Raw genomic sequence first — 16,536 nt, forward strand, 5'->3', positions numbered from 1 at the left:
ATATGCATGTTTTCATCTGAAAGCAGTTATGTCTTTCTTTCTTTCTTTCTTTAGTTTCTTCTTTATTTCTGTAAAAGTCTATCAACCGGAATTGTCTAGAGAATGTGTTTTAATCTAATATAAAACACTCTCATAATGTTAGGTTTAAGGAGCCTTAGATATGTTTTTAAAACATATAAGCCTTTTGTGCAATCATTATTAGTGTAAACTTATGTGATAGTAATGAAAAATGTTTTATTTTGCTGACATGACATTACAAGAACATAACTGATTTTAATTGAAAGTATTGTTGCTTCTTCTTCAAAATTATGAAAAATATCTTTTTCCTCTAATGCTTTTTATAATTGAAATACATTTTACATATATACTAATCTACCAGACATACCATGACCATTAGTGATAAAAATATACATCATGTGACTATACAAATGCAAAGTACATGCATCATGTGAGTATGAATAGGAACCGTCTTGCAGTGCTCCCTCCAGAATCTTCAAAGACGATCTAAGTCGATCAAAGCTTTTGGTCTTGTGACCATCCGAGAGGGTTCCTGATATAGCGCTGTGGGGTCAGAGGAAACACATGGGGGAGCGAGATGACACCTGTAATAGGGGTGTAACCGATCCCCTGCACCCACTCATGACAGATTGGTGTGGGGTGAGAGGGTGGCGGGGGGGTGGCGGGGGGGGGGGGGGGGTCATTTTGTTAGGGATATCTGTCTCTCTAAGCTTGGTACCGTAGCTTTATAAGCACAATGGGAGCATTTATAGTTTATTATATGCAGTAGAATATTTGTTTATAATGCAAAGTCAATCACTCTGGTGACAAGCTAGATAACTTATTCACCATAATAAATCGTTTTGAAGAGACACACACCTTATAGCAATTTCAGAATGCTTTGATCGTATGTTTTCCAAATTACCTATTCATTCAATGTGTTTTCAAAATAACCCCTTCATTTGGTACCTCAACACATTTCATATTATCAGTAACATAATTAGTTTACCTTCCTCTATTACTGTATCAATATATCTCTATATTATTTCTAACCCTTTTCCCTCACAAATAAATTCTATATCTCTGTCTATCTGCCTCTCTTTTCCTCTTTGCTATTTATGTCTCTCTCACACTCTCTCTCTCTCTCATTGCTGTTTATCTCTCTCCCTATAGTATACTCTCTTTCCAACACTATCTCTCTTCCTCTTTCCCAATCTCTATTAGCTCTCTTCCTCTTTCCATCTCTCTGTTATTTTTCTTTCCCTCTCTTTATCTCTTTTCCCAATTATCTTTCTCTTTCTCTCCCCTCTCTTTTTCTTTCTTTCTCTCTCTCTCTCTCTCTCTCTCTCCCTCTCTTTCTCCCTCCCTCTCTCTTTTCTTCTTTCCTGCTCCTTTTCTCTTCCTTTTTTCTCTATTCTCTTTTCTCTCGGTTCTCTTCGCCAATATCTCACACACTTTCTCTCTCTGTCTCTCTCTCTCTCTCTCTTTCTGCCTAAATCTCTGCCAATCATTCATCCTTGGCACGCTCCAACCTTTTCTCCCATCGCCCTTCTCATTCTCACTCAATTTACAACCCATATAGTCACCATATCCTGTTGTACTTGAGAGATCACAATTCAATCTAATATCCGGTATCTGCAATTCTCCCTCCGATCCGGAGCTGTAACTTTCTCCAAACAATCGTCACAAATATATCATTTCACCGAGCGTCTCCAATCGAGTCTTGACTCTCCTTAAGAACTGTAACATCCTCCCCTTAATGTATAAGACAGGAAGTTTCAGGAAGGTTGACAAGACCGAGGCGCTTTCGGAAGATAAAGTAGGTCAAAAGACGAGTGCCGCTGTCACCACCCACCAGGGCCTATATTCCACTACAGGGTATCACAAAAAAAATTACCCCCATCAATAAATTGGAACCAGATGAGTTCAGCAAATGTAACAACCAATAAAGCTTTGCTTGCAAATCACCCCAATTTATGTTATTTTATTCTACTACAGGGTGTTACAATTTTTTTTAAAGCATTAGAATATAATGATCACATCATATTGCCATGAAACAGTGTGGAAAAACCTTGATGCAAAGAAATGTAATGTAATGTAATACTGTAAAAGTAGAAATATTTGCGGATTTCTCGCTAAGATGGGCAAGCGCGAATTTGAGAACTCACAAAAACTTAAGCATGACTTCTTATGTGTGTTTTGAACAGTCTGAATTGGATGCAACGCAAATATAAGAACCAGAAATTATGTTTTGGGGTTGCTCAGCGCGAAAAATTTATCACATGAATATAAGAGCATTTACAGTACTAGATAAAAAACTGTGACAACCTGGACCTATCTTTAATTTTTGTTTTCCTATGCAGGTTTACTTACTACAATAACATCATTGCAGCTAGACTTAATCATTCAAATAAGTTGAAAAGAATATTCTTATGTGATCATGCATGATGCACATAATGTAATTTTTTTTTTTACATACCTTATACATGTTACCATCTTGCTAAAATTGCACAGTACCACACAGTCTTACAGTCTCCACATGATACGATTCGATTTGACCCAGGAAGTTACACTCAAGTTTTGGGGCTAAAAATACAAAAATAGTGAATGAATCACTGCTTCAAATGTCTCATTTCACGTTCTTCAAACGTTCTTCATATTTTACATCTTGGAATCAGATGTAGGTTACATGCAGTAAGTTCTCTACTAATGGAAGAAAGTTTGAAATATCTGTAAACTTGTTTTCTTAAAGAGATGTTTTGTACAGGAAAAGGTGTAGATTTTATTTTATTTGATTTTGTTATTCATGTCATACATGTACGTGTATGTTAGAAACATGCTTTCATGGTTTATACATGACGTAAATTCAAATTTTCTCAGAAAAGTCAAAGGGATATTTGAGGCAATTCTATGCACAACACAAACTGGAGTTTACACATTTTTATAATTTCTTCACTATACCACAGAAAATAATTATAGCAATAACATATAAGAAATATAGAGTGCAGAAAGTTACAATTGTGCTAAATAGATGATATAATGGTTATGATTTTGGGTCAGTGGGCCTTTTTAAATTACACATTGGAAACTGGCAGCCATGCTAGGAAGATGATTGTATTTGGGGTTTAAAATACATTTATTATTTGTCTATACAACCCGTTGCATAAGACATTTTTATGAATCTTAAATACATGTACAATATACACCTATTTTTTAAACAGAAAATACCCCCCCCCCCTTTACTTTCTTATTTGTACCTTATATATATATAGTTTTGTTACAACTCATGGAGTGTGCACGGTTATTCTTTCATTTTTTTTAATTTTTACATACTGCACACTCCAGCTATTTGCTCTTGAAAACCTAATGCAAGTTATGAGAAATAGAAAAAGCAAGCACTTTGTTGAACTGCGCTTACTTCCTTTTTGAGTTCTAGTATTTGTTTTTGTCACCGACCCAAGAGGTTCCCCCTTTTCCAGAAGAAATGAAATAAATCAATCAGTCAATTCAATAATAGAAAGTCACTGGATTTATTTGGACAATCATATGATGTCATTAATGAAATTTATTTTCGGTGATATACAAAATACTAATTGGAATGTTGTCAAAATATCATTGTCATTGTGCGGTTGCTATTGCAGTAGTTCCAGTAACTGATTAGTTTATTCACAGGTTTATAATGTAATTAATCTCAATAAATATTGGAGTAAATGAATAGTATGCTTATCTCTCTCTCTCTCTCTCTCTCTCTCTCTCTCTCTCTCTATATATATATTATATACATATATATATCTCGTCTTCTTATCTCCCCCTCTCTCTCTCTTTCTCTCACATTCTATTTCTTCATTCTGTTTTTGTATAGATCTTTCTCCTTCCTCCTCTTCCCCCTCCTCCTCCTCCTCTCTCTCTTTCTCTCTCTTTTTCTCTCTTTCTAGCTCTCTCCCTCTTCTTTCTCTCTCACACATTCTCTCAATCTTCATTCTGTTTTTTAAACCTTTCTCTTTCTCTTTCCTACTCTTTTGTCTCTCTGTCTCTTATCAGCTGCCTGAAAAAATGCTGTAAGATCTACGTAGGGTCCGTGGCAGTAACGGCCTTCTTGCTGAAAGCTGACATTATTATTTGCCTCACTCCCTCTATCTGACTTTCTCATATCCAGTTTATCAATAAAATATTGTAAAGTGATAGATAAATATAGTTCCTTCCATTGGAAACCACTGTATTACACAGTAAATAGTTGATATTACCAACACATTAGACCTGGTTTTACAGTACATGTGTCACACTCGCTACTGGTTATGACAGTGATTATGAATGAGATTTCTCTGTATCTGCCTGTCTCATATCCATTTTATCAATAAAATATTGTAAAGTGATAGATAAATATAGTTCCTTCCATTGGAAACCACTGTATTACAAAGTAAACAGTTGATTTTGCCGTCACATTATATGTGCTCGGTTGTACAGTACGTGTGTCACACTCGCTACTGGTAATTATAACAGTGATTATGGAGGAGAACTCAAGCCTTATCCATTGTATTATCTAAACTATAACCTTGAGGTATTAATCCATAGGATGTGAATAATATCAGACCTTCGGGTTTCCACCACTAAAAGTGCACCTCACTTGCTAGTTATAAACGTTGGTGACAGACAGATTGTGCTTATCAGTGCTATAGAACACAGGAAATTATGCTATGCACCGAAGACGATCTCATCCTCTCTATTCCCTAACCCTCTGTTTCTATCAGTGTTCATCCAGGGTAATAATCGGGAGCACCAGGAGGGGCAAATCTGACTGACATGAGCGCTATACAAGAACCCACTATTATTTTTATTATTATTATCCAGTCTCTTATTCATTCTTTCACCTTCTTTTTCTCTGTCTCCAGTTTATTTTTAATCTTTTCATCTCTCTTTCTCCCAACCTCCCTCTCCAGTCTTTCTTTCTCCAATGATTACGAGCCTGAATTCACAGAGAATGTTTAAAATCATTGTGTAACCTTCAACCATGGGTTGAAAAAGAAAATATAAAGCTCATAATATAAAATGTCTACTGCGTTTTCGTAGCCCAAAAATGTGATGTAAAGTCAAAAGCATACTATACACTAACAGAGGTTTGAACTATGGATTAATATATGCCTCCCCCCCCCCCCCCCCCCCCCCCCTCTGAATTTGAGCCTTTGGGTCCAACTTTGTTTGGCAATTTTCTTATAAATGATAGTCCATTAATAAAAAGTACACTCTCCGTAGGTAGTCGGGAATAGGTCAACCTTTTAACCGAAATCAAAATTATGTTTGTAGACTAAATGATGTTTTGTGCAACACGAATGTCCTTTGCATTATTAAGAACCTAAATCACAAAGACGATGTTTGTTATTACATGTCCATATCTGATATAATTAACATATCTTCAAAAACTGGATCGCATGACGATGGTACAGTGGGCTTAATCAAAAGTGACTTCTGGTACACAGGTGTTGAACTGAACGAGTAAATAGGTTAACAAAAAACTGCACAGCCGCAACAATCAATCAGTCCACAAAACCACAGAATGATCGTCGAGTGAGGCTCAAAGAAAGTGTCTTGGTAAAAACACGACTTGAAACTTGTTTGTATGCATGTTATGACCTTTCCCTAGCATGTACTTGCATCAGAGTCTTGAATTTATAGAGGTTTTGATTTACTGTATAATTATTCAATTGTAATTCACACATCTGTTGAGTTTGTCTTCTAACATATTTTTTTGCAAATATCATTGGCATTGGACTTTGAAAATGAGATTTACATGATCATTTTTTTTTTTTTTAATGTTCATGATTGGCTAGCTATGATATTTGAATTTGAACTTGTTGTTTGTCTTAACACTTGAAAAGTTTCACTTTTCAGAGGTTTCAATGATTGGGGGATCTATTTCATTTCACTGCAGTGGAATCTTTAATTTCATGTCCTTCAAGCGGCACAAAATGCATTTGCACACATGTGCTAGGAAATTCTCATGAAGAATATGGAACTGTGTTCTCACTAGATCTACAAATACCCTTAAATCTTCACGTGGTCCTTTTGATTTTATAATAAAAACTGAAATTTCAGACAATTTTTATCCCTTTATCTACAGAAGATATGAATGTAGATCTCTTTTATGCAGAATCCTAAAAATGAACGGTCAGAAGATTTGACCATGCAATTTTTATTTTTTTGAAGAAAATGTTTCGGAATAGTGTTACTTAGTTGATAGCTACCCTATGTATAGTATCGTCTAAATTGAATTGAACATTTTGAACTTATTTGAGTTATGGGCTATAATGATTAGAGCAACACGTCAAAAGTGCAAGTATGGGCTATATAAAAGCTTAAAAGTGACGTGTCGGTATTCCTGATAAATGGAATTTCCTTCTCTATTGAGTACAATCACTTTAAGTCCTTTCAATTTCAATGGTCAGGTCTGTTATCCTCATTGTAATGATACACTTATATGCACATTCAGTATATATTTCACTCAAATAACTAAAATAATGTTTTCCTCCCCATTTTTTTCTTCAATTTCCTGATCAGCTCCCCCATTTATACCAGCTCCACCCGCCCCTCCCCCACCCCCTGTAGCCATGGCACTGCCCTCAAGAACGTTCAAGGTCAAATCCAAGGTCAAGATGAGACCGTTCCATTGGAATAAGATCTCCAATCTCATGGTAAGTAATGCGTCAAATAATAGTCACATTTGTATAGCGCTTAATAATACGTTTCTATAAAGGGTTTTGAATTGTAATTTTTATTACCCCCGGTCATTGGATTCAATTGCTTATCCGCACATGATAGAGCACGCGCTGCGCTCCCTGGGGAGGATTCTGGCCAGGCTCCATTTTACAAGTGCACACATGCCAATCAAACCATGTGACGTTTGCATCCTACCGGTACCCGTGACATGTCCACTAGACCACGACACCTCTACATCCAAGGTGACTTCATGTCATTTTCCTGAATGCCTTTAAGCTGGGCTATATTTAGACTCATGTGAACTTGATTGATCTCTGTTTTCAAAAGTCATTTTTGTTTGTCTTATGGGCTTAATGCAGAGGTGTTGTGGTTGAGTGGTGTAAGCACTTGACTGGAAATGCAAAGGTCGTGGATTAATGCCTTACCAAAAGGCACGGCTTGGTTTTGAACCCAGGACCTTCTGGTTACGAGACCAATGCTCTACCACTGAGCCATCATGCCTCCTTGAATATCACTTTGTCAGAAGAAAAAAGAAAACTCTGTGAGATAAAGAATCACCCACAGTTTTTGTAATCATAATTCTCGCTGAACAACATGTAGGGCCTTTGTGGTCAGAATTGTCAAGATCGTTGAGTTTGTGTGGTTGGTTAGAGGCGTCAAGTGTGACAGCGTCGATGTTTTGGTTGAGCTTCCATTTAAAGGACATTACAAAATGGCTATAGTATTCTTACAACGGTGATATTAGACAAACGGTATATGACCAATTTCCCACTCTTGGTCTCAAACCAAAGATCAAATGCTAAATGAATGTCATCTTAACTTTTCCCATCTATACTTGGTCTTGATAGGACTCTAAGGCCTCAAATGCAACGCTGTCTTTATATGAGTGAAGGAAACAAAGATTACGAATGGCTATGATGACACTTGTCATATTGTTTTTGGACTGTAGGTAAGCAGCTCGATATGGAAGACGGCTAGGGATCTAACAGACTTGATCGATACAGATGTTCTAGAAGCTATGTACTCAGATAAGAAAAAAGAAACAACCGAACCTGGTAAGGCACTTTCTTCTATTTTTAATCATCTTCACAATTCTTACTTTCTTTCGCTGTCTTCTTTTCTGTCTCTTCCTGGGTCCCCCATTACTTGCACTTTTCCTTTACTCTATCTTCTTCTTTTTCTCTATCTTCTTCTCATTCTTCTTCTTCTTTTTCTTCTTCTTCTTTTTCTTCTATCTTCTTTTTTTTCTCCCTCTCCTTTTTATTTTTCTTTCCTTTCTGGTCCTTGTAGTGCACTCTCTCTCTCTCTCTCTCTCTCTCTCTCTTTCTCTCTCTCTCTTTCCCTATTCCATTTTGTTCTCTCTACCCTTTTTCCCCTCTCTCCCTTCATTGGTGCTTACAAGAACTCTAAAATTTTCTTGCAATCCATTAACCGATTGGCTACTGAATTCTTGTATTCCCATAGACATTATACAGGGGCCACTTGGTCCATATAGGCAATCAGTTAAAGGAACATACCTGTTTATTTAATTATTTATTCTGTGCTCTTTATACAGGGTAGTCCTTGCAGTGCACAATGGAACAGTTTTGCAAGAGAATATTATATTAATACAATTAATACAATTAAAATTCAATTTAAAACAATAAACAACTTAACGAGTAGTGAAATAGTGCAATACATAGTAAAAAAAAAGAGAGCAAAAAATAAAGACTGATATTGGAAAGTACAGTGTATTAAGACTTTTGATCACAACACACAATTCAGCTAAAATAATACTTTCATTGATATAAATAAAATACAACAAAATGTCAGTATTCTATGCTCAGTTTTCATTCCTGTTCCCTTTCCCATAGTATTTCAGCATACCGGTATCATGTTTGGCCATAAATGGCTTTAAGTTGTACCCCCCCCCCCCTTCCTGCACAGTTCCATTGTCATAGTAATAAGAGTAAATATAGAAAAGGTGTTGGCAAGACTATTTGCAGGGGTTAGAAGCTAAAAGCTGGATTTAAAAGTTCACAGTTTAAAGTTGAAAGTTACAAGTTAAAAGGAAAAGCTCAGAGTACATGTATTAATAATGTCTATCTATATTCCATCTTTTCTTTTTCTCGTTGGCATTTCATCCAAAGCCGAAACAAGCAAGAGGAAGCTGAAGAGCTTCTTAGATCCGAAAGTTGCTCAGAACCTCGGCATCTTCCTGGCAGGATTCAAGATGGACGCCGAGGAACTCAAGTACAGGCTGACCATCCTCAGCGAACAAGATGGCGGCTTAGATCCGGAGCATATCAATGTGATCAGAAGGTAATGTCTGTTGTGTTGTTTCCATTTGTCCCTCTGATAGGAGGTGAATAGGAGGTCCCCTCTTAAGGAGGGTCATGTTGTGAAGATTAAAATTATTTCTTACAAACAAGAGGCAAAAAGGTGGTTTCTGTATAAAACGCATTATAACATGCGGTCTTGTATTTGTAAAGCAAAGACGACCAACTATCATTTTAGTCCCGGGGGATGTTTCACAAAGACTGATATATGGACTTCAGTTGGACTTGAACTATGGCAGGCCATTCATGCCACTGGTTGCTCTCACCATTGGTCTAGCTCTCAAGGGACATCACAAATCTACAGAATTCACTTTTTTTATAGTTTATTATTGAAGGAAAAAACGTTATCTAAAGATCTTAATTTTGAAGGGTTTTTTCTCTAATTTTGCATCTAGTTCAAGATAATACATGTTTTTACCAGCTCCATAACCTAATGATGTGGTTCTAACTCTACATGAAGAAATTATGTCTTTTACAATTCGCTATACGTTATTCAAAACATCCTAAAGTCCCACGGTCGTACAAACCCTTGCCGGATGAGTGTGACTTGTGTCTGGTCATCATGGCCATTCCAATTAGACATTGTTCCTACACACTTGTCACACAGGAAACGGGATCAAGGGCATGGTGTGAAAAGAAGTGGCCTGATTCTATCAACAGGTACTCACCAGCTATGCCTGTGTGGTGTGGGAATGTGGTCAGGCTGAAAGGATCAAGTATATAGAGTAATGAAGTGTGATGTCATCAAAAAATCTATTTTTGGAATTTCTCTATTTTTTTCTTCATTTTTCGAAAGACCACCAAAAATAATGTCCAAAGGTCGAAAACCAATGGAATAGGTTAAGTATTGGCTGAGATATGACCATCTGAATAAAAAGATTGCCTATGGGAACTCAGTGTTATATAGCTCTGGTTCATAACATTACGAGCCAGAGCAATATAACACTTGTGACCTCCATCAGTGTTACAATCTCTTCAATGTATATCGATGTCTATACGTGTGGCACAGTGACAAGATTCATTAGTGAGAAATTTTCCTTCAAGGACAAGGAATTTTTTTTGAAACGAAATGTTAGTTATAAACATGTTTTGATTTTATCAGTAACCTAAAAGTTTAAATGGGTTAAAGTGCTCTTTTACTTGAAAGTGAAATACATTGAATGAGTATAGATTCAATAAATTTACTCTTCTTTGGACAAACAAACAACAAGTCACTCCTGCCTATCTTGTTTTTGTTTTTTCTTGTTTTTTTCTTTCCATGTGTTTGTTTGTAACTTTATAACTTGTTAACCTGCCATCCCTTCTATATTATCACTATATTATCACTCCTGCCTATCTTGTGTTTTTTTTTTTTTTTTTTTTTTTTTTTTTTTTTTTTTTTCATGTGTTTGTTTGTAACTTTATAACTTGTTAACCTGCCATCCCTTCTATATTATCACTATATTATCACTCCTGCCTATCTTGTTTTTGTTTTGTTTCTTTGTTTTTTTTTGTTTTTTTTCATGTGTTTGTTTGTAACATATAACTTGTTAACCTGCCATCCCTTCTATATTATCACTATATTATCACTCCTGCCTTTCTTGTTTCTGTTTTTGTTTTACATATTTTTTCTTTTCTTTTTGTTTGTAACTTAAAAACTCGTTAACCTGCCCTCCATTCCTCCATCAATTAACTGATCCTATGCTATATCCCACAATGTCTACATCTGGTAGAGTAATGTCTGAGCTTCATTTTTCTTGCTCTATCTCTCTCTCTCTCTCTCTTTCTCTCTTAATCTCACTCACTACATCCTTCCCCCTTCTTTTCTTCCTCTCCCTGTTGCTTTTCAACCTCCCCTCCCTTCTCTCTGTTTCACTCTCTCTCTCTCTCTCTCTCTCTCTCTCTCTCTGTCTCTCTCTGTCTCACTGTCCTTTTCTCATCCACTATCTCCTTCCCCTCATTCTCTTCCTTTCCCTGCTCCTTTTCAATCCTCCCCTCCCTTATCTCTCTTTCACTTTCTCTCTATCTCTCTCTCTCTCTCTCTCTCTCCCTCTCTCTTTCTCTCTCTCTCTCTGTCTCACTGTCCTTTTCTCACCCACTATCTCCTCCCCCTCATTCTCTTCTCTCTCCCTGCTCCTTTTCAATCCTCCCCTCCCTTCTCTCTCTCTCTTTCACTTTCTTTCTCTCGGTCTCTCTGTCTCTCTCTCTGTCTCTCTGTCTCTTCCTCCTTCACTATATCCTTCCCCCTTTTCCATTTGTATATTCCTATCGAATGTCTTTCCTTCACTTCTTCTCCTCTCTTTCTCTCTCACTTTTTCAAAACTTTCACAAAAACCACCCAAGTACTATATACCTTAATTCTTCTGCTCTGGTTTTCTCTATTTCTTTAGTTTATTCCAATCAATCTGTATTAATCACTTCTGCTTTGGTATTTTTTAAAATCATATTCTTCATAAAGGCTTGTTCACACATAACGCGATAAACCACTGCAGAAAATAAGACGCCACAATTTTATGTTTAAAATGAAAGGCAATTACATGCAACAAAGGACTTTGTCGTATTCACTGAGCTCTGTGTTATATGATACAACAATGTGAAGCATATTACACTTTATGTCATCGTTTAAAATATCAAAAAATATCCAAAAAAAGCTGCAGTTTTCCGCATCATATCTTAACGAGCCTTAAAGGTAAAGACCAGTATTGGAAACGCCCCAATTTCAAAAAATGAAATGGAAGCTCTCATTACCAATCATGTGAAAGAATATGTTTTGACTAATACATGATGATAAAAAATTTGCCGGTAAACCGCCTACTAATTCATATATTTGGTAAATTTGTTTCTCTCATGGTCTGTGAGAGATATAGGGTAGTCCCATATACATCTTTCTGTGTATAGTGCTTGTATTTTTACGAAGAATGGGCCAAATTTCTTATCATTTTGATGATTCCAGAACCTTGCAGATGCTAGATGCTAGATGATCAACCTTTTCTGATCGATTCCACAATGTTTCTTTCACAATGCAATCGCATGACCATACCTGGTCTTTACCTTTAAAATAGTCACCCAAAGAATCTAAAGTGCTTTGAATTAATGCAAAATTTGTATCATTGCAAAGGGGAAGCCTTACTGATCAAATATAACAACTTCCCCCTTCAAAATATGTTTGAGGCCCGCAGTAATCATCTCTCATAAATGTTAATTTTGAGATCCAGATTTTCTGCCTTCAGCGGTCCTCCGTAGAGCGTCAAGATTTGTGACGTCACATTCGAGACTCAGCTAGCCACAAAGTTGCATTTTACACCTTTCCATGATGTATTTATGATTTTTCAGCAAATTATTTGTGTTTGTCAAGAGAAAATCTATCCATCCATATATAATTTGTCCATCATTATCAGTTGTCATGAATGTTCTTCGGGTGACTACTTTAACAATCAAGGGAGTACTGAATCCTATGGCCTTAGTTGCTTAAATATATTTTCTTTCCTTTATTCTTTCCTGTCCTATGTACAGATATCACCCTACTACTGAGGATGTAGAGGCATATGGCCAGTACCGTGACAAACCTCAAGAGCTGGAGCAGACGGATCAGTTCATGTTGCAGCTCTGTGAGATTCCTCATCTCAAGACCAGGCTAGATATTCTCCTCATCGTCAACGAGTTCCCCCTCCAATACGAGCACCTTGCACCGGTAAGTTTTGTCTCCATGGTGACCTGACTTTTACTCTAGCGACATCTGCTTTAAGCTCTAATTCATCTCAGGCATAGAGTATAGGGTTATGATTATGATTGAGTTTTTAGTTATGTATTAAGGGTTAGGGCTGTGTATAGTGTTGGGTCCAGGCCAGTTGAAGTCAGGAATTCGGTTCCTGTTAGTAATTGTCACAGGAGCATAATTATGTCATGGAACGCTCCACAGTTTTTGTGTTGTACAAGTCTAGTCCGCTTTAGCAGCTATCCTGCGTATAGCAGGACCGTATATAATTTGTATAGGTTCATAAAGAACTTATATTATTACTATCAATAGAATATTTCAACTAGTGATAGAATAATAGTAGTATATAGTGTAGTATCAGTGTGACGTTATAATTTCTTTATATTAGGAACAAGGAATAATAACCTATTTTTGATTAGCTTATTGATATAATTCCATCACAAATATGTTGATAATTATTACCATATTCTTTTTGCTTCCTTCCTAGACGATTGAGCATGTTCTGGACAGCCTGGATGTGCTATGTAACAGCGTTAGGTTTGTTTCAGTACTGGAATACGTCCTGGCTGTCGGTAACTTCATCAACAGTGGCTGCAGTAAAGGAATCGCTATGGGATTCAAACTGGGAACACTACCCAAGGTAAGTTAAAATAATTTCCTCTTCACGGATGCTGTTTTTTGGATGATGGGTATTGAAAGTGAGATACATACATACATACATACATATTGGTATTTATTGAGCGCCTTTACATGAACATGCTCACAGTGCTTTTTATGTATGTCATTGTGTTTTTACCTGAGAAGTTTTTACATGAAAGTTTACAAGAACTTCTTTGAAACTTTTCAGGGCTAAAACGCCTGTATTTTTCCAATTATTTTCCCACTGGTATACATGGTTCCTGCTACCAACATTGCAGATTAGTACCTACCCAATCCAAATTTAATCCATGAAGTACAGTTTGTAATATAGGTCAGGTCTAATATGAATGCTGACAATGTCCCACACTTGACAGAGTTATAAGAGGAATCTGAAACTTAAATTGATAATGTTGATAATGTTAAGGAATATAAATGGATAATAATTGATAATAGTCCATATTATGGACTACATTAAATACAGCAACAGCATGTCTGAACATCAGGTAGAATGACACGTGTGATGTTGAGAATGGTTTGATGCATGTATTTTGGTCATTTCTTTAAGTATAGGACAAAGTAAATAGTTATCTGTATCAAGGAATTTCCTATATTATTTTCTCCCTGAAGATCCATTATCAAGAGCTACACATTGTGATCAAATAATCAAATATTCAAATTTTGATATTAAACCTTTACATGAATCAAGACTATACCATATTCATATCTTAATAACCCAAATATACCAGATACAAACATGCCAAATACTGTATTGATAGTAATTAAGTAAATTATTTCAATTGTTTTCTGCTATGAATGGAAGATTGAAATACTTGTGTTTCATAAAAATGGTCACTTTCTTAACCATTCTCCCATGCTTTAGCTAACTCCCACCGCCATAGCCCTCTGTATGTCATTGTACATCACATGGCTAATCATGTTGAATGTCGTACACATACTGCATTGGGAAGAGCTAGTGTGGACCTTTTAAGAGAGCCCTAATCACATTTGAGGCCACTTCCCCCGATCGACCGTTTGAGAGTAAGCGGAAGTCGGAGGAAACGCTGATACAGAGAACACAACCCTAGAGAATAGATTCTCTGCTGAGAGCCAGAAGGACGTTAACTCTGTCCCGAAGCCTAGCTATGACCTAGCCCCCTTATGACTCTTATCAGATGAGATGTTCATTTGTGAATCATTAAAACAACCCAGTTCTTTTTATAGAAAACTTTATTTGTCTTGTGTCTAGCCTGTCACAGCTTGGGTCTGATGGTGATGCCAAGTCGACTTGAGTCTTCAAGATGATTTTATTTTCTTTTTAGAGCTGCTGGACATAATTGGGCAGACTTTCAAATCTTATTACATTATAATTGAATCATAGATGAATAATGGTTAATAAACATCTTTATATTGAAGTTATAAAGTGACTTTGCTTTTGTCCGAACTGATTATAATTGATCATGCAATGTAAAGAAAACAGCAACATTTTAACAAGTTAATATTTCCCCCTATCTTTAATTTTTACACAGCTATACTTTTCTCCCAAAACTTGATATGCAATCTGATAAATTTTTGTAGGTTGAAATGAAAGTGAGATCATTACACTGTATGTGTGGAAGAAAATGATAAACAGTGTATTATTCATATAGTGGGCTGGACCTTTTATAGTAGGTCTATGGCATGTTATAAAGATAAGGATTTCTTACATGTTAAAGGGATCCGGTAACTTTGTCTCAAATTCTGAAACAAAATCCTGGATTTACCTCATGCTGCAATGATAGTTATAAACCTTAAGGTTAGTCAGGGACCCCATGACTTTTACAAGCCGATCGCCTGTGTGATTATCAAGATATTTATGATTGGAAATCGAAACCAAATTTGGCGTTTTCCTAACGGTTTTCATAACACTACAGTCTATTTGGGAAAATGAGTATGGTAAAACCGGTCATTTAAAGATTTTTACTTTTTTGAGGCAGACACTGATAACACGTAGGGCCGTGCATCTCAGATTTAACATTGTTAAACAACATTGTTAAACGATGCCTTTAATGTTTTTTTTTGTTGCTTCATTTACAGTTGGCGGAGTGCAGGGCGAGGGACAAGAACTTCACCCTCCTGAAGTACCTGGTCCAACAGATCCACAAACACGAACCAGACCTCCTGGGTTTCATAGAGGAGCTACAGCCAATCATGCATGCAAACGATGGTAATTAAGATACAAGGCCAGGAACTTATTTCCTGTTTTCAGTTTTAATGTGATTCTTTCATGAAGAAAAGGGAATAGGCAAAGCAATACTTAAAGAATACCCCAGTTACACAGACAATACGAACGCCAGGGCCCGTTGCATACAACTTGTTATCAATAACAAATGCTAGATTTCTATGACAAATTTGCTCTCAGCCAATCAAATGCCATGATTTCAGTAGCTCATAACAATTATTGTGTAGTGTTAGTTGCAACAAGTCCGAGATTGACTACAGACCAAGCAAACAATTACGTTAAACTCCAATGGCATGAAACCGGTTGGTTTGGAGTCAGTGTGGAGTCGATTTGACAGCGTGATTTAGGTTTAAATGCGATGAATTCAGTGTCAAGTGTAAATATGAAGACTCCATTCTTGTTTATAAAAATAGAGGAAAATTATTTTTTATCCCCATTTCATATATTTATTTTCTTTTCTTTTTTCTTCTTTTTTCTTCTTCTTATTCTAGCTTCAATAAAGGCTCTACAAGCTGAGGTTGAAGGTGAGTTGAATGTTCATATTAGTTTTTCTTTTCTGAGAATAATTTCTTCTGATAACATGATAATAAAAAGCTTGTTTCTGTTATACTGCAGGAAGAAAGATTTTGAATTTCGGGTAGAAGAATATGAATTCGAGGAAAAATAATGATATGTATATTTGAAAGTTCCATGTCACATGCGCATTGTGCATAATGTACTCTTATTCATCAATTTTTTTCTAGAAACTTTCTTCTGCAATTGAATTGGGCATTAATCTATTATTGTGAAGAAAATGCAAGAAGTACAAACTGATCATTAAAGTGTACAAAGAGGATTTTGAATTATATGCAAATTTCAATGTTCAAATTAGCCAGTTGCTGTATAATGTATGTTTGCGGTATATGGGATTGTACTTGTTGAATGAGAGTTTGGTTCTAACTTTCTATCTATTTCTTGTC

At 36.2% G+C, this 16,536-nt stretch overlaps 1 protein-coding gene and 1 non-coding gene across 3 annotated transcripts in view; one reads left to right on the forward strand and one right to left on the reverse strand.

Moving 5' to 3' along the window:
• The window catches only part of LOC100890634, an 88,362-nt gene that overhangs the window by 64,560 nt on the left and 7,266 nt on the right, over positions 1 to 16,536 (forward strand). For both annotated transcript variants that reach the window (XM_030975324.1, XM_030975325.1), the window contains exons 12-18: positions 6,550 to 6,683; positions 7,658 to 7,763; positions 8,838 to 9,009; positions 12,519 to 12,696; positions 13,208 to 13,360; positions 15,433 to 15,562; positions 16,069 to 16,101. In XM_030975324.1, the coding sequence (XP_030831184.1) occupies positions 6,550 to 6,683; positions 7,658 to 7,763; positions 8,838 to 9,009; positions 12,519 to 12,696; positions 13,208 to 13,360; positions 15,433 to 15,562; positions 16,069 to 16,101 (906 nt within the window). The remainder of the gene's footprint in view (positions 1 to 6,549; positions 6,684 to 7,657; positions 7,764 to 8,837; positions 9,010 to 12,518; positions 12,697 to 13,207; positions 13,361 to 15,432; positions 15,563 to 16,068; positions 16,102 to 16,536) is intronic.
• Positions 7,138 to 7,209, reverse strand: TRNAT-CGU. The gene has a single exon. It is a non-coding gene; the product is annotated as a tRNA-Thr (tRNA).

This window comes from Strongylocentrotus purpuratus, unplaced genomic scaffold (genome assembly GCF_000002235.5).
Source record: "Strongylocentrotus purpuratus isolate Spur 01 unplaced genomic scaffold, Spur_5.0 spur5_scaffold_8, whole genome shotgun sequence".
In the NCBI taxonomy this organism is placed as follows: Eukaryota; Metazoa; Echinodermata; class Echinoidea; order Camarodonta; family Strongylocentrotidae; genus Strongylocentrotus; species Strongylocentrotus purpuratus.